The sequence below is a fragment of the Rhipicephalus sanguineus genome, chromosome 3, assembly GCF_013339695.2.
Source record: "Rhipicephalus sanguineus isolate Rsan-2018 chromosome 3, BIME_Rsan_1.4, whole genome shotgun sequence".
Lineage (NCBI taxonomy): Eukaryota > Metazoa > Arthropoda > Arachnida > Ixodida > Ixodidae > Rhipicephalus > Rhipicephalus sanguineus.
Window position 1 is genome coordinate 177303824 of NC_051178.1, and position 19084 is coordinate 177322907.

The 19084-nt window shown below is 47.6% G+C and overlaps 1 protein-coding gene across 1 annotated transcript; it reads left to right on the forward strand.

The window, feature by feature from the left end:
* The first annotated feature begins 68 nt into the window (after nt 1–68).
* On the forward strand, nt 69–14725 carry LOC119387722 (fructose-1,6-bisphosphatase 1). Its single transcript, XM_037655201.2, has 7 exons — nt 69–316; nt 406–598; nt 8268–8523; nt 9270–9410; nt 9981–10118; nt 13796–13912; nt 14398–14725. The coding sequence occupies exons 2-7, from the start codon at nt 426–428 to the stop codon at nt 14587–14589; spliced, it is 1017 nt and encodes a 338-aa protein (XP_037511129.1). The 5' UTR covers nt 69–316; nt 406–425; the 3' UTR covers nt 14590–14725.
* Nucleotides 14726–19084: the final 4359 nt, after the last annotated feature.

A 19084-nucleotide genomic window follows, 5' to 3' on the forward strand; every position in this document is an offset into this window, starting at 1 on the left:
ATCCATAGAACAACGGGGGTTGGCTTGTTCGGTGGGCGGTGTACACGAGCTTAGGAAACCAACGCGTGGTCTCCCGCTCGCGTCCGGCCTGCCGCGGTCTGGGACAGCGCCGGACCAGCGGCGGCAACTCCTCCCCTGTCATCGGAGGAGGCAGGCAGCGAGCGGGAAGTAGTTGTTGTCCCGCCGAATTCGCCCAGCTCTTTCTCGCGGCCTTCTCGCCGCAGCCTCCCATCCTGGCGACCTTCGAAAGACCTCCTTGCCCACACGTCGCTGGGAGACGAGATACGCCCTCCGGCCAGCGATAAGGCTGCGAGAGGTGAATCCCGCGAAGCGAATTAACGTCGACTCGACAGTGCCTCGCAGGCCGCGCTAGCGAACGTTTCACGCGTGTGTGTTTCCTCGCAGCCGAGGGGCCCATCCGCAACATGGCTTCGCGACACACAATCGACACGAATGCTATGACGCTCACGAGGTTCGTCCTGGCCGAGCAGCGAAAGGTGCCCGGTGCCACAGGAGACTTGACGCAGCTCCTGACTGCCATCCAGACCGCCATCAAGGCGGTCGCCGCAGCCGTGCGACGGGCCGGCATCGCCCAGCTGTGAGTTATGCGCGCTAAAGTGCTCGTTGTTTATATAACATGGCTGCCAGAACTTTCGGACGTCCCGAACTTTTTACGTGAGACGAATTTCAGCGCACTTCAATCTGTTGTTTTATGCAAAGGAGAAACAACCTTTGCGAGCACCGCGGTTTTAGACAGAAAATTTCAACTATACAGCATATCCGTTATGCCAGAGACTGAATATGCCCTCAGTTTCCCGCATAGCCCGCTGCTTTTCCTGTTGCATAAGTTCGACATCAACTGAGTGCGCTCAGTAAGTGAAAACACTTTCCCCTGGTGCATGCTCCGGAGGAAACGTCGAATACAGGGCGAACGCTGAAGGGCTTGACTTTCTAGGGTTTGACCTAGGGGCTTTTTTTTCTATGATGCAGTACTCGAAAGACAGATAAACGTGCGTCGACTGCGTTATCGCCAGACCGAGCTGTCTGCCAGCCAAACAGTGATTTGCAGCTTGATAAGCCGGAGTCGTTGTTCGAAGGACGTTGAAGGAGACTTGCTCCTTTACTGTATATGCAATGATGCTTACGGCACTCTGTGCAAATAATTGTGTGTAACATTGTGAAATATTCGTTGTAAAAAAGACTGACAGTGGGGGTGGGGCGGGATGTCACTCGACGGAGCGTGCAAATGACACTAGAATCCGATGGCGCTGCGTGATATCACAAAGTTGCAGAAGAGCTCGTAATTTTCCTCTGCTTCGAGATCCACTAATCTAAAGAATCCCATAACGGAGTGTAAAAACTGATTAAAAGTTCGGGAACACCTATTGTTAAGTTGCTTCTCATTATTTTATTTTTCGTCACATATATAACGCAGCTCTTTCCGAGCCTGTCCTTTAGAAAGGTGGTCTTCGGGCAGGCTCATGATGTAAACAAGTCTACTTCACGCACACACGCTGGCTGCTGGCCAAGGTTTCTCTTCTTACGTCCTTCGCGCCAACTGATAGGCTCAATGCAACGCTCGTAGCATTCACAACTTTTCTCTGGCACTCAGATTTCCACGAAGCATGAAATGCTCAAACAAATATACACGTTCGAGATGAAGTTCTCGAGGCCTCTGTGGCGAGGAAATTACTTGTCTGTGTGAATAATGGGCAGATTTGACTGCCGTATTTTGCAAAACAGACATATACACGCACACTCAGGTTGACACCACAATGAGACCCAAACCGCACAGAAAAACAACGCGGATCTACAGCTGCTGCAACTATGTAGCAGCTGCGGACCCTGGCGCACTCCTATCCACTTTAGATAGGTCGTGATTCAAACAGCACGTTAGCTGGTTAATGCTGTTTGAGTACGTCAGTGTTGCATATAGTTTTGCATCAGTTGATCCTCTATGGCGACTGAGGAGTAACTCTGCGCTTTTCAGAGAAGTCAGCTTCGGGGGTCTGGCGAACCGTCCGTCCGTCATTCTGTATAGTATATATACTGTGGGCACAGTAAGCGCACTTTTTTATTGTTTGCAGCTGCTCCGGCTTACTCGGAGTTTACGGTTACTAACGCATGAAGATTAAACGCGAGGCTGGTTCTTTGAAGTGTAGGAGGAGGAGTTGTATACGTCAAATAAAAGTGTGAACGGTGCATAGAACTCGTATTGTTCAGGGCACGAGAGAACATAAGTATGGACATGGCGGGAGTTGATCCCGTCTTTGAGTTAATTGCCTGTTTTTATTCTTCACGCGTTCTCTTGCGCGCTGCAACAGATTGAGGGCTACGAAATTCCGCTGGGTGGTCGGTAGCTGTCAAGCTCTGAAATATGAAACAGCCATCTTTGAGCAAATATTTCGCGTACTGGCAAACAGAAACGTCCGGACTGGAAGCGAGCGGGCTATATATATATATATATATATATATATATATATATATATATATATATATATATATATATATATATATATATATATATATATATATATATAATGGTATGTACAGTGGCGGTCAAAATTTTGCGGACCACGGGAGCGCATGGCAGACAGCACCGAGGCGCCTTTTCACGGCTGCTTGTGAGGCTCTAGAGCGCGCACTGCGCACGCGCATGCTTGTTTACCTGCCGGCCTGCTCGTTCGCTCGCTTCAAGTGCGCGCGCGCCGGAAAGCCAGAGAAATCGGAAGGTGCCGCTTCTGCAGTCGCCACGGAAGCACCGAGCGGTGATATCGCGACGCAAATATGTAACTTGTACTGGCAGTGCTCGGTGCGCGCTGCACTCTGCGCTTTGTTCCCAGACGCTTCGCAGCGTGGAAAATACGCTTTGCGTCAGTTTGTCTCAAATCGACATATGTGATGAGACATATAAGCAGCTTCCATTCGCGGAACTCATGCATGCTGCAATATTTTTTTTTGTGGTGCTCAGTGCAACTATCATGCGCCCGTTGATATGCGCTATAAAGAAAAAACTTGGCATCGACCGGTTTGTAGCACGAACCTACAAGAAAAACCCACATGAGTTAAAGAATGAAGAAGAAAAATCTTGAAAGCTGACGAAAAATTTTTCCAGACCAGGACAAAGCTTTCGCCAAGTAGAAAAGTTTTCTTTCAGGCAAATCGCTCGGGGCTTCCGCGGTGACTGCAGTAGCGGCACCTTGCACTTTCTCCGGCGTTCTGGTGCGCGCGCACTTGAAGCGAACGAACGATCAGGCCGGCAGGTAAACAAGGATGCGCGTGCGCAGTGCGCGCTCTAGAGCTTCGCAAGCAGCTGTGAGAAGGCGCCTCGGTGCTGTCTGCCACGCGCTGCCGTGGTCCACAAAATTTTGACCGTCACTGTACGTGTGTGTGTGACGTACCCACAGCAGCTGTACGTTCTGGTTCGATTCCATTTCGTATAGTTCCTGTTAGATGCGACGCAAACACGCATACGCAAGTGGATGTGCAGAATTTCATTAATTACACCGGCCGTCAGTGAACTATATATAGAACCCGTCACGGTTCTCGCTGTTACTATAGATGAAATTCTTTTCACACACAGGTGGAAACATATATATATATATATATATATATATATATATATATATATATATATATATATATATATATATATATATGATAGAGAACTTCTTCTGGCTACCGTAATAAAAATTGTGAAAAACTTGGTACTACAATATAGGAAACAAAACAAATATTTATTTTACCCCAATAGTTTCGGCTGGCGGTCCAGCCTTCTTCGGAGGATGTAATATATATGTAGCGGGTAACATACAGGATATTTGCAGGCGCGCACACGCATCTTCAACAAAGTAACAGCATCCTCAGTAAATTTGTTGCCAGCAAGACAATGTAGGAGTTGGACCCACAGCGCGTACCTGTGCCTGCGTCGCGTTTATGAAATATATGGAATCAAAATTTGGTTTTAGCAATTGACATTCGCAGCCTCATGGAAGTTGTGTCCCCCGCGAATGTCTTCGTGTGAGGAGCGCGGTTGATTATCGGTACGCTGCGGCCTGTAATTCTTTTGAAGGTCAAATTGCAAACATTACTTAGCGTTGTCACTGGGCTCACTTCAACTCCCTTGTGTCCGCGGTGGCTGCATTTTCGATGGAGGCGAAAATGTTCGAGGCCCGTGTACTTAGATTTAGGTGCACGTTAACGGACCCCAGGTGGTCGAAATTTCCGGAGCCCTCCACTACGGCGTCCAGGGCCGTACCCAGGAATTTTTTTCGGGGGGTGTTTGTGCGCAGAACAGCTAACTTTGGCGACTGATGGTCGCTGTGAAGGCGTGCAAGTATTTTAGTGTCACCCTAAAAGTTAAAGCATGAAAAAATTTCGGGGGGTGTCAGAACCCCCTCAACCCCCCCCCCCCTTAGTTACGGCCCTAACGGCGTCCCTCATAATCATATCGTGGTTTCGGGACGTTAAACCCCAGATATTATTATTATTCAACTCGCTTGTGTCGTACGTGCAGGGGCGGATACAGGATTTTTCCGAGGTGGGGTGGGGGAGGGGGGAATCAGCTTATGGGGAGGACTTGATAGATCCTCTACTTGGATAATATATATATTTAAAGTGATTGGGGGACCAGAACATCCAAACCCTCTTCCACCCTCCACCCCCCTCTGGGTCCGCCCGTGCGTACGTATAGCTCTGCTTGCATGGGTAGTAGGTAGTTGCAATTCGTCCCCTGAGTTACTCATCAACGCAATGTCATCAGCGAATCGCAGGTTACTAAGGTACTCTCCATTAACTCGTTTCCCTAACTCTTCCCAATCTCGGGCCCTAAAAACCTCCTGTAAGCATGCGGTGAATAGCATTGATGAGAGCGTGTCTCCCTACCTTACACCTTTCTTTATTGGGATTTTGACGCTTTCTTTATGGAGGACTATGGTGGCTGTGGAGCCGCTGTAGATTTCTTCCCGTATGTTTATATATGGTTCGTTGACGCCCTGATTCCGCAGTGCCTGCATTACTGCTGACATCTCGACCGAATCAAATGCCTTTTCGTAATCTATGAAGGCTATGTATAGGCAGCTATCATACTGTATCAATTGATATTTCAATTCTGGGCGCGATTTCACGGAATGACGGCTGGCATCTTAAAAATTAGGCGCAACTTGGCACTCCCTCATTCGCATTAGGCGAAACTTGGCACATGGGGGAGTGCCAAGTTGCGCCTAATTTTCAAGATGACATATTACCAACTAGTCTAACAGCAAGTTCTAATAATGATGGCTCGTATATGCACAGTCCCGCACAGTAGACCTCTGGATTATAATGTCACAACGTCGGCGCCATGGCTTTTGTTTCATTGCCCTCATCCAATACACAGGCGTACAGTTTCACCTGAGCATGCGATCTGCACGTTTAATTTCCTCCGCGGCAGCGGGCGGTGGCCAAGAACTCTAATTTATACCATTTTTTTAAAGAAACCCAGTTCGAATTAATCTCGTAGCTCGTACGTGTTTTGCTTTGGGACTTGAAATACCGTTTACTCTTACATTTTAGCCTAGGTAACAATGCAGTGTTTGCAAGTTTCACTAGAAACCATACCGCAGATGTTAGTTTCTGCATGATTCGTAATTTCTCTCCGTTGAAAAATTTGTCTCTTTCAGTCATAGGCGACCAGATTGAATACATATACACGGCGACTTTGGACGTTCATTCTTTTACTTAAACACCTACGCTGTGTGGTTTATGGCTTCGACTATTTGCGCTATACGTACCTAATGTATATTGTGACTGGTGGGTATACCAGGCAATTGAGTGCAATTATCGCCCACAAAACAGCACTGTACCAGCCGTCCGTGCATGCGCGTTGAAAATTATAGTTCCCAGACGACGTCGATAACGAAAGAAGTTCGCATCCAGTCGCCGTTATCTCACGGAAGTAAATCAAAGTATTATTGGCCGGCGCATCGACATGTTATTCTGTTGGACGGTGGTCTACTTGCAGCTGCATTATAAGGTTGTCACTGGCCATATCCATAATAAAATTACTCATATTACTTATATCTCAGCATTTGCTCGTAATTGAAAATTGTCAAGGCGATACGAAATTGTTGTCACTGGCTGTGTTGCAGTTCTGGAGAGCATCGCAGACAGCCTACGCCGACAGCCTAGAAGACAGCGTCGACGAGAGAATGCTAAGCAAAAGAAACAATTATTATTCTGTTTGTTTTTCTCAGACAGTCCGCCATAATTCATATTTCAATGGAATCACCATCGCTTATTGACCCTTAAGAACCCTGCAATGGCTATTGCAGTGGTTCTCAAATGGGGTCCGCGAAGCCGTTCTTTGGGGTGCGCGAAACCCATCCCCCCCCCCCCCCCCCAAAAAAAAAAAAAAAAAAAAAAACACACTCGGAGGATGCATGAGCTTCGCCTTCAAGAGGAGAACGCGATAGCGTAATCAGGCCCCGTCTTTTTCGCGGCGCCTATGCGCTATCCCATAGCGGAAAAGTCGCGAAACGTCTCCTCATCTCGGAGGCTTTGCTTCTGGCAATACAGGTTGACGCCGGCTGGCTGATTGCTACATAGTATATCCTGGCTTCGGATCTCGGTGCATGCCTCAACCGTGCCGCAAGGAAACGAACGTCTGTGCGCGTAGCACTGGCTGTTTCAAGCTGTTCTAGAATGCCTACTGCAAGTACAGTTGCGCAGTGCGCAATGCGCCATAATTCTTCCTTTGGTGAATCAGCAAAGGGCCCACTACGCGTCCATAAGGCAACACGCGAACCTACGTAGCCGCTCACTTTGTTGATGCTCTTGCTGCTGCTGATGACTAAATATGTCTGAGCGCTTTGTAATGGTTGGGCCTTTAAAACACCCACTCGTTGCGCAATTCACATGTTCTGACGCCCGGCGCGATTGCACGCTTCTACCATGCAATATTGCACGTGTTAAACACTCCTCCCACTACATGACATTCATATAGCATTCTCTCTCTCTTTTTTTTTCTTTTTTTTTCGAAGCAGTTTCAAGCAATGGTGTGGCTGTGTGGTAGAACACCTGCTTGCCACGCAAAAGTCCTGGGTTCGAGTCTCACTCGGACCGAGAATGTTTTATTTATTTGCATGTATCTCGAATTTTCGCTCATGGACATCGCCGACTTTTCGCTCACAACCAACGACGCCGACACCGGACTCTTTAACGCTATCGCGTTAAAACGCGTTTTTTTTTTTTTTGGAGGCACACCTGTGACAGCGGCCCCTTCTGATTTTTGTTATGCTTCACCGCATAACAATTTTGCATTGCGGCGGAGCTGACTTATGTTTCCCCCTTCTCCATGACATGGCTGTAAAGCTTTTGTCGCAGTTTTCTACGACATATGCACATCAGCATGCTTTTTTCCAGGCATTTATATTAAAAGACCAAACACAGCTAGAAACAGGTTGAATGTGGCTGCAGACTGCACAACTTACTGACAAGCTGTTGAGGTCGAATTGGCGCGGTACTGTAGTTTGACCATTCTTTGCTAGGGAGAAACAAAAGGCACCTATATTTCACGCTGCATGTTGTGTTAATTTATTACCCCTCACCCTTTTCTCTCACTGCAAGGGCTGCCTCATCACTTCCACCAGTCCGCAATTGGGTCCCCGAAGCATCCATGCCTGAGAACCACTGGGCTATTGAATAAGCTGTGCTCGAGCGATGACGCTAGTGAAACGCGTTATGGCTACCGTCGCAGAGTAAGAAATAAAAGGTCACACAGTACCTTATGCATTCGCCTAAGACGAGACGACTCGAAGGCGAAAGCAATCATCTTTTTCTTCTCAGTTAATTGTATGCCTCCCACCCCATTCTTCCGCAAGCTTTTGGTGGTTTCGGACTGCCTCCGGGATGCGCCCAGCTTTAACCAAGCGATGATGTCGTGTGATGAAGTCATGTGACGTCATGTAATGACATCATGATGACGTTGCAAATTTTGACGATATGACGTGGAGTGATGTCATTGAGGACGTCGTTTGACGTATAAGGTCATGTGGCGCTTGGTACGCCTACGACACACACATTTACTTGCACCACGTCACTTTTAGCGCCAACTTTTACCACGTAGTTTTTCTTTCACCATTTCTGAAGTCTCGCGAAGTATCGTCAGGCTTCGCCAGATCTCGGGAATTTCTTGACTAATTGGACGTGTAAAGCTTTCGCCTTAATCGTCTTGTATATAGTCGTAGTCTGTAGATAGCTGCCACTTTTTCGCGGTTGTGTTCGCGCAGGTACGGCATGGCGGGCAACACGAACGTCCAGGGCGAGGAGCAGAAGACGCTGGACGTGCTTAGCAACGACCTCTTCATCAACCTTCTAAAGGCTTCTTTCACCACCTGCCTCTTGGTCTCCGAGGAGAACGACACGGTGGTCGAAGTGGAGACCGAGAAGCAGGGAAAATACGTGGTGTGCTTCGACCCTCTGGACGGATCCTCCAACATTGACTGCCTCGGGTCCATTGGCTCCATCTTTGCCATCTTTCGTCGGGTAATTTGCAGGGCGGCATGCATGACGTCCTCTTTTTATACATTCCAAGTTTTAAATGCGAGAGTATTTCTTTGGCTACCGCTGCCCACTTTGGTATATATGTCTGCCCTCGATGTTATACGCGCATAAAGATCTATTCCCTATAAGGTATCGAAAATGGGCCTGCCGGCGTGGTAAGCAAGTCCCCCAAGTCCCCTACCTCGGTTCTCATGGTGCTCGACTGCTTACCCGAAGGTCGCGGCATCGAATCCCGGCCGCAGCGGCCGCATTTCGATAGAGGCGAAATGCTATAGAGACCCGTGTACTTAGATTTAGGCGCACGTTAAAAGAACACCAGATGGTCGAAATTTCCGGACTACGGCGTCCCTCATAATTATATCGTGGTTTTGGGACGTAAAACACAAACAATTATATTACCTCGGTTTTGAAAGTGTTGGTAAAGGAGGCACAGATTATGCGCGACAGTCTGGCAGATCACTGGCACCGTAGTGATGTCATGATAGCGAAGCACACACGCACGACTCGTGCATGTCGGTTTAGGCGAAACGAACAGTGCGTTCTGCTGTAATAAATAAACGAAGACAAACGGACCTTGTCTAACGCTCCGTTTAATCAGCCGCACAATGTCCGCTAAACAAGGTATGTATGGGCACGTGCAAATTTAATGCTCTCGCATAACTTAGACGATCACTTTAAATAGGTTTTCCCGTAATTCTTGTTGCATTCGTTCTTTTCTTCCATTGCAGACAAGCTCAGGACGACCAGACGCGAAAGATGCATTGCAGACGGGGCGGAACGCGGTGTGCGCGGGGTATGCATTGTATGGAAGCGCGACAATGGTCGTCATAAGCTTGGGCCAGGGGGTCAACGGATTCATGTTGGATCCCGTAAGTGCACCGTTTCTGCTTAGTTTCGTCTTTCGCTTGCCCTCAATTTGTTTGCCTTTGTTGTGTGCTGGAAGATTTGTGGCCTCTAGAGTGCACGACGTTTGCCACCAAGAAGTTTCAGTTGTGCACATTCTTCGGTGTCTTGAATTCGCCAATTTTGTATGAAACTCGCAAGTGCACATCGAAGAGAGGCTACCCGCGCTGCGTGAACCTCAAACCTATTCGATCAACATGCATAATTTACGTCGTCATCGAACATCTTGGCGCTTAATTCCATGCTTGACAATAACAGAACTTGTAGAACTCTTAACTGGCTCATCTGTTCGGAGCTGTCAGTAAGTAATGCATCCATAAGTAATGACAGCTAAATCGCCAAATTTAAAATGTTTGCGAGTGGAATAGCAACCATTAAGCAGCATTTCCTTACATTCATTGTGAAGTGGCAATGCTCGTAGCCATTTTGCTCATACGGTGATGACGTCTGTTTAGCTGTTTTCCTGCGCACTGTACAGTTTCCTTGTACTGAACAGGCTCAGCTTAGATGCATCGTTCGGGCGCCATCTATTGCAGGCGATGGGCGAGTTCATCCTCACGGATCCAGACATGAAGGTCAAGCCTCGTGGCAAGATCTACAGCATCAATGAAGGATACGCCGGCACGTGGGATCCTGCAGTCACGGAGTACGTCAAGAAAAAGAAGTTCCCAGAGGTCAGTCACGGACGTTATTGTAAACGACTTTATTCATTGCGAGTTGCAAATGGTGTCGCTGCGTGCGCCAAAGTCTTACTGATTGTATTTCCGCGGCCGTGTGTATAGGCTTTTGTCTGGGTCGATTGAGGGATTACTTGGCATTTCCGCGGTGACAACCTTTAAGGAGACGCTGGGAAGGAGCAACCATTGGCTATATAATAACTTAATTAACAATCATGCTGCCATGCGTGAACAGGTAAACATAAACAGCGAGTGTTAAATGATCACAACCGCACGCTGTCGCAACTACCAGCGGTCTGAAGGACGCTGGCTGCTGGCAATGAATTCCACTTCTAAGATGCGCGACCTGAAACACTGGGTGCGCGGGAAATTAGCTGCCGGCTTGCCCAGGCTTTACAACCGCCGCTGATCACATCCACGATTAAGTATGATTCTTGAAATAGAGTAAAAATTTGGAGGACGCTTGAGCTTCGATCGCCTTCAAGAGTAGAACGGGACAGCGTAATAGGGCACCGTGCCCATCGCCTTCAACCGTACCGCAAAGAAAGGGACGTTTGTGCACGTAACATTGGTCGTTTCAAACTATCCTAGAATGTCTTCTGCAAGTACAGTTGCGAAGTGCCCACTACGCCATAACTGTTCCTTTTGCAAATTGGCGAAGTACCCACTACGCGGACCGTAACGTGTCACGCGCACCTGCACACTTTGTAATTGGTGGGCAGCTTTAACCACCCACGCGTTGCGCAAGTTCACATGTTTTGACGCCTGGTGCGATTCTACGATTCTGCCACGCAATATTACATGCGTTGAGGAGACCCCTCTCTACTACATCACATTATTATAGCGTTTTTTCACGAAGCAGTTTCAAGCGCTGGCGTGGCTCCAAGTGTAGACCAACTGCTTTCCACGCAGAAGGCCTGGGTTCGATTCTCAGTCGGACCGAAGATGTATTATTATTTATTTATTTGCATATATTTCGAATTTTCTCTCATGGACAGCGCCGATCTTCTCGCTCGCAACCAACGACGCCGACACCGTCGCCGACGCTGACAGTCGGAATTTCTGCGAAACGATTAACGCTATCGCGTTGAAATTGCGCTATCTTTTCCAATCCTTGTGAGAGCACGGCTCTTCGCCATATCCTCAATGGAGCGCTCGCCCGCCATGTATACCCGAAACCGCCCCTTTCCCAGGAAAAAAAAAAAAAAAAAAACTTTCGCACAGCAAGTCAACATCGTTTTTTGCTCCCCATCGCATTTTTTGGCATCCAGAGAATACGGTGCGAGGCGGCAACGCCAACGATAGCATCGAAAACGTTTTAGGCCGTAGACTCTTCACGACTTGCTTGGAAGGCGCGATCGACCGGATAAAGTAACAACAGTGTGCGCCCAACGGTCCGGTGACAGCAACGGATAGCTACCGTCGGTATGACGAAACTTTACTGCGATAGCAATTATAGCGACACTCCAAGCACATTTCTGCCGTCGGCGTCGCCGTGAGGCTCCGCATAAAGTCCAAGGGCGATAACGTCGGCCCGTGCGTCGTATGTTCTATGTGCGAGTGAAAGCGCGCGGGGCAAGCCGACGCTTGCGGCTCAAGCGAAGAGGAAACTCGCCTGGCCGTCTTCCGTCGCTCGAAAGGCCCATGGGTTTTCCCGGAAAGAGGTGCGTGGCTCCGGAAGGGACTGCGCACTTAGGAGCGGCCGGGCGCGGCCTATATGGTGACAGGGATTATCGGACGGCTCAATACCTTTCGATCAACATGCATAAGTTTCAGCTGCGGCCGCTTCTACGTAGGACAGACGGGCCGATGCATTAACCAGATATTGTTGGAACATAAGAGACCGCTAACAGGAGACTCACCTTCTAATCTATCTTTACATTGTCGAGATTGTAAGTGCACGCCAAAATTCGATGAATGCGCAGTGTTGTACCGGCATAGAAATGGAGAAACGCGCCTGATGATTGAAGCATGGCATATCGAGAATAGTGGTTGCGCATGCGTGAGCCAACCGTCGATTAACATGCATAACGATGAAATCAAATGCCTTAACAGTAATCTTCCACGATAAACCCCCACGCGCGCCGGATTGATAGGTTCGCCTGCTGCATGGGCATGCGCAGGTAAGCTTTCATGCCTTCGTTCTTTTCCGCCGTTGTGCGTCTCTTCAGTTGTTAGTCGGCGTTTGTGGTTTCCTGACTTCTTTGTGTCCGTGTTTGCATGCCCTGTCTTTTTAGAATCAAATACTTTTCTACGTGCTGTGCCATTACCACTCAGCTTGAGTTGAAGCGATAGGCAGCACGAAGGTCGCTTCGCTCGCTGCAGCTGCCGCGTTTCCTTTCGCCAGCGTTTTCTTGAGTTACGCCAGGCCGCATGTTAAAGGGACACTAAAGAGCAAAACGATTTTTCTCGCATTAGTAAAGTAGTCTTCCACGATACCAAAAACACCACGCTTGTTGCGAGAAGACGCTTAATAAGCGAGAAAACGCGCAAAAAGAAAATACAGGTGGCGACGCCACCTTGGAATTCCCGCACCATTTTCCGTGACGTCACATATTTTTGACGGCGCCTGCTTGGGCCTACGTAGTTCCTAATCGGTTAAATCGAAGTACATTGTCCTCTGAGGGGGACAGAGACTTGACATAACGAGTTTGTGGAAATTTCGTCGAGCCAGTGGCGCCAAAATACGTTAAATGCTCTTTGAAATCTTTCACGTCACGAATTACAAAGTTCGGCGCGAAATTTAAAAATGAAACTTTGAACTACTTGGTTTTCTCCTCTAATAATAAACATATTGTTGTGAAATAAACTACACAATAGTTCTCCGAGCACACTTTATCAATGTAAACCAATTCATTGTTTCTCTTTAGTGTCCCATTAAAGAAACTACCTGTTACCCTTACTTGGTATAACATTCCGGTTTGTTGCCATTGAATTCATTGCTTCGTTCTTGCGGTGAAAACTGGCGTATTAATATCTGGTTGCTTCAGCAACAGGCGCTACGAGGGGAATCGGTGAGGGTTTCCCGCGAAGGTCAGTGACGGAGAGAGCAAGACGTACGCCTGTTTCACTCGTGTATGGCAGCTGATCATACGTGTTGAACACGCTCCCGTCTGTCACTGAATTCTGATCTCTCACGAAGCGCCGGTTGTTATAGCAACGCGAGATAAAAACCTTTTGTTTATTGAAGTTGCATCGTACAGCCAACCGATAGGCGCTGCCGTCACCGGACCGAAGGGCGCCCGCCGTCGCTACTTTATCTGGTCGGTCGCGTCTGTCGAGCGTCCTGCACCTGAAGAGAATACTTATTACACCGTGGGCATAACAAAATCCCCAGTTCCTTCAAGCAAAGCCTGTTTGCGGTGCTTGTTTACACGATGTCGAATTTTATTTACCGTTTCCACTGAAGTGGCACATTTTAGGCACGAATCATGTCTGAAATTGACATTCAGATTTTTTTTTTCTTTGAAGCGGCACTATAATCTTTAAAGCAAGAAATCTTGAGGATGATTTATTATTTTTTTTTAAAGCTTAATACCTTCTATTCTATGGCCGCTTCCGAGGAGTAAGCAGTGTTCCAGTTTTAGATTCTACAGTGTGTGTGCTGAGCGTCTTCCGAGTTAGCCGCATGCAGGGACTAACAGACACGCGTCGTTCTTTATTGGCTTCCGCAGAGTGGAAAGCCTTACGGAGCCCGTTATATCGGTTCCATGGTCGCCGACGTCCACCGGACGCTGAAGTACGGCGGCATATTTATGTACCCAGCTACCAAAGACGCTCCCAATGGAAAGGTGAGTGTACTAAGGTTTGACTGCTTGATTCTTCACCGTCACACCACGTAACATTATTGTCTGAGTAGCGAGCCAATTTCTTTCCTGGGATCACAGCCACTTATGCGGTGCACGTGCATGAAAACTGAACTTGTGCGGTAAGACTTGACCCCCTCCCCAATGGAGGACCCTGCGCACGCCTATGCGTAACGATTTTTTTACGGAAATGCTGCTTCTTTGGCGCTTGTGCACGGAAGCCTGCATCAGTGGACGCGTGAACCAGAAGTAGCGAAATTCACTTCCCGCGAAGCCGACTGCGCGAACTGCAGATTACATCTATGTACGTACTTGCGCACTTCGCTGCCTCCATTCCGACACTTCGAACGAGCTCGTTAATATGGTCCTCTCTCTCCCTTGGTTGACGAAATTTACACGCCCTGTAGACATATGGAAGTCACGGCATGCTCATTACGTTCTCCTCGGGCCATCTCTTTTCACGCGAGCAGCTTCGCCTGTTGTACGAGTGCATCCCGATGGCGTTCCTGATCGAGCGGGCCGGCGGGATGGCGCACTCCGGCAAGCAGCCCATCCTGGACGTGCAGCCGGACACGCTGCACGGTCGCTGTCCCATCTTCCTCGGCTCCAAGGAAGACGTGCAGGAAGTGGTCGACCTCTACAAGAAGCACAACCTGGCGTAAAGGGGAGGAAGCCACCCACCTCGTCATCGCGGCTCGCCGCTGAAGCCGCGAGAAAAAAGAAAACCAAGGAAATTGTTGCCAACGCTCGTTTGTTATCTCGTTTGAATTAAAACAAAACTGTGCACTCGTTAGTACACACATATATACTGTTCTGTGGTGAAGTACCTTTGATCCCAGCCGTGCTGAGGACCAGGGGCGTAGCCATGGGTGAGGAGGGGTTCCACCCCCCCCCCCCCCCGAAAGTTTTCGATTTTGCATGTGTATATATACACGCACACATACGAACGCACGCACGAACATACATAAGGTATAGTTGACCCCCCCCCCCCTCACACCGGAAATTTCTGGCTATGCTACTGCTGAGAACGTCTCCTGCTATACGGGTGCATTCACTCGTACACGGCTCATCTTTGAGGACACATTGGCGAGGCTTCTGTATAGATAAAATCAGAAACGTGTTACGTGACGCCAGCCAGCAGAAAAGTGTTCCGCACTCGCTGTCATAGCTACAGGCGGCGCTGGCTTACACTCCCAGGTTTAAACGCACAGAAATACCCAGTAAGGTGGAGGGAAGCATCGGAAGTGTTATCCCAAGGTTGTAGGTTCGCTCCCTATACCGGCGGTAACGTTGCTTTTTTCGTCCAGTTTAATTCATTTCTATTTATGTCATAATTATCACAATGCAGTTACATAATATAAATCGCCCATATACATTCCTTGGCTTGATTTTCTGTTAGTTTCACTAGGTTGGGTCTAAAAAAAAAAAAAGACACAAGCCTTTTATCCACTACATCTTTCGTTCATCAAAAGGGCCTTTTTCTGCCTTTTTTCCTCCTTTTTTCTTTTTCTTTCTTTCACGGCGAAGCAAAGGTCATAGTTGGTAATGAGAGGGAACGAGAACTGGACACGAGCATCTTATGAGCGAAAACGAACTCGCCAGTCTTGCACTGTACATACTGCGATGTCCATAACTCTTGGGTGTTTTAAGACGTTGAAGTGGAACTTGTTGTGCTATATAGTGCTGAACTACAATCCGACCTTCGCTTTGACCTGTCGTTGTCATGCCCGCAGGAGATGATACGTGAGATGAATTACGGGCGTCCTTCTCGCAAGTGGCTGATCGATAGCCTTATTTAGAACACAGTGCTCTTTGGACGTTCTAGGCGATGGGATCGAGCTTCGCGTGCCTACAGGCGTGGGATGCGAGGTGAGGGTTGCGCAAGGAAGGCACTCGACTCTGGGGGACGGACGATGCTAGAACTGTTTCTCCAGCCCGAGCCTACATCATGTAGAAACTCTCGCATGCTTTGTGTGCCCTCTATATCCGATCTATATGTGTTTCCATAGCTATATAAAATCTGTTTCCATACGCGCCCATATGATCAAATACGATAGGATTATGGTACGGGGCATATGGATCTATCTTCCAATAAGGATATAGCGAAGCTTTGCCGTTTAGCATGCCAGTTTGTAGCTCAGTTTTTTTTTTTTCATCTTCTAGCGATAAATCGAGATAGCTGTCGTTTAAAATTATACGATTTTACGTTTTAGTTATACTGAATGTCCTGAAAGCTCGTTGGGGCATTACATGCGGGGGTTGGTGAATAAATCTTCGTCGTCAACTTTTAACGCGATATCGTTAAATAGCTCCTTACGTAGAAATTCCGAATCGCCGTCGGTGTCGGCGTCGTTGGTTGTGAGCTAAAAATCGGCGTTGTCCGTGAGCGAGGAATCGCGATAGATACAAATAATAAAAATCATGGGTCCGAGCTGGAAACGAACCCAGGCCTTCTGCGTGGCAAGCAGGGGTTCTGCCACAGCGATTTCTTTGATGCATGGAAAATATTACCTCCAGTTATTGTCAACTGCGCACAACATAACTCATAAGATTGGAATTACCCTAACATCCATAACACCCACATTGTTTCAGACAGAAGGAGGCATTTCAAAAGTCAGGCAAACACGCACAAGCGTCCAGAAGGAGCTGAAACCGTCGGCGATTCGGACACCGACGGCGTTTCGAACCCTCCCCCCCCCCCTCACCCTATACAGATATTATGCAGGGTGCCCCAGCTAATATTAGCCAGAGTTTAAAAATATGCCGACGCGCTCCATGACGACGCGACCACATGCATGTTGCTTACAATTGTATGAAGCAAGTTTGACTATTTTTATGTTCTGCTTAATTGCTTAATTAGGCATGTTTAATTACCTAACTTTTGAAGCAACGAAGCTGGGCAAAAATTTCTATGAGAAAGTTGTGGATCAGTTTGCAAAACGTCCGATATTAGACAGTTATTAACTCTTTATTAAGTATTAATGTTTTTCTGCTTAATACAATTGCCCGCGAAATACGAAAGAATACCACGTGACATGCCCGCCGTGTTTGCAGTGCTCCCTAACGTTCCGCGTGCAAACGACCATAGCATTCGGCCGAGTGGGCTGTCGCGACAGGGATGCGACAGTGGTGGCCGCTGTGCGATGACGCACGTTTTTCTAGTGGCAGCGCAAGCGATAACCGCTGCGTGTGCTTATCGCTCTCATGAACCGCCGCGAGAGAAGCAATGTCGTTTGTGCGCGGAACGGGAGCATGCACTGCTATCACGGCGCGCGTAGGCGCGCAAGCGGGCATGTCACGTGGAATTATTTCTTGTATTTCGCGGTCATCTGTAGCAAGCCGAAAGACACTAACATTAAGTTAGAAATTGTCTGATCAGACGTTTTGCAAACCAATCTACAACTTTCTCGTTGAGGTTTTTGCCCATCTTCACTGCTACAAAGTTAGTTAAACATGCCTAACTAATCAATTAAGCAGAACACAAAAAATAGTGCGACTTGCTCCATGTCATAGTCAGCAACATGCAATCGGTCTCGTCGTCATAGATTGCATCGGCATATTTTTAAATTCTGGCTAGAGTTAGCTGCGGGCACCCTGTATAGCGCGAGGAGTCGCGTTAGCACATGTAATGCTGCGTGGCAGAAGCAATCGCCCCAGACGTCACACCATGTGGATAGAGCAACGAGCACGTGGCTTAAAGACCCACCCATTACAAAGCGCTCATTACGGTCAATAACAGCATCAACAAAGTGTGCAGCTGCGTATAGGTGCATGTCTTGCCTTACGGACACATATTGGGTACTTCCCTAGTTCCCAGAATGATTAATTATGCCGTGGTGGGTATACTTCGAAACTGTGTAATCAATCGCACACAGTTCTACATTGTGTTGAGTTTTGCACCGCTAACCATGCAATGTGTAACATAATGGCAATCCAATAGGAATTATTACATGTGGGACACGAAGTATACAGTCGGTCATTGAGGCAGTTTTATAGACATCCGTGGAATGAACGCAATCTCAAAGCGGAAAGAGTAACACACTTAGTAACTAAAATATAACACAGTTATAACAAATTTTAATATTTTAAAAGTGGGATCAATTTTGGCATACATGACATACAGGGCTACTAAACGTAGGTATACGAAAATTACCCCTCTTTATTTTAACCTAATGAAGAAAAATTGGCGTCAAAGAAAAACAGCGAGTACATGCATTAAATCAGCGAAACAAAAAAAATATATGGCGAAGGGCGGGCACTTATGCAAGGGTGTTTCAGCTCCACTAACGTGAAACCTGGGGAGGGGCGAAGCTTGCAGTGTGCGCCGATGTTTCCCACAGCAAAATCTTTGCTCTTTACTACTTTACTGGCCACCTGTCCACTAACGTACCATAACTTTGCAGATATGTTTCGAGAAGCAGTGTTTCAAGTTGATGACTTTACCGTAGAGTTGCACGTTTGTGTCTCTGGTTTTATATAAGAAACTTGAGAACCTTGGTAAATTTCGTCGGGGATTCTGACACCGCTGCTAAGCCAAACATAATGTTTTAGGCAGTAACGACGAACCTTTAACTCACAATATGCATAGTGTGGACTGGTGGCGAGAAGTGGGATTTACCCAATGTTTGTGCCACATACCCGTTTACGACGGACGTGACGACGACATGACACGCCGACAAGCCGCAACCCTAAGGTGCTTCGTCCCTAAAAAGTTAGCTGCGCGGATTTGTGACTGTGAAGACTATTATAACTAAATTTAAAGCTGTGGCACGAATGTGTCTAATTACCGAGTGAAAGTGATGGTGGAATGCAAGCGAAGAAATGCGAACAAGTTTTATTTATACGCTGCTCTTAAATGGAATTTTGAGGTTTTACGTCTCAGAAGCTCGATGTGATTATTTCTCTCCCATCGAGATGCAGTCGCCGCTGTTGGGATTTAATCCATCGACCTCATCTCGTACTTACCTGCGCAACGTCAAAGCCTCTAAGCCCACCACGGAAGGTTGCCTTGTTCCCAAAGAAAGTGGAACGGACAGCATGTTTCATAATAACCATCGGAAACCTTGCACCAATGGGAAGGACTTACCCTCGGCACAGATATAACGTTTCAAGTGCGATTACGTATGAACACGCGATGTTGAAAGAAGCGTATAGACC

Coding starts and splice junctions, on each gene's coding strand:
- LOC119387722 (XM_037655201.2), top strand. CDS start 426: ATGGCTTCGCGACACACAATCGACACGAATGCTATGACGCTCACGAGG. Junction 8,524..9,269: donor TCTTTGCCATCTTTCGTCGG/GTAATTTGCAGG, acceptor CTTCCATTGCAG/ACAAGCTCAGGACGACCAGA. Junction 9,411..9,980: donor ACGGATTCATGTTGGATCCC/GTAAGTGCACCG, acceptor CATCTATTGCAG/GCGATGGGCGAGTTCATCCT.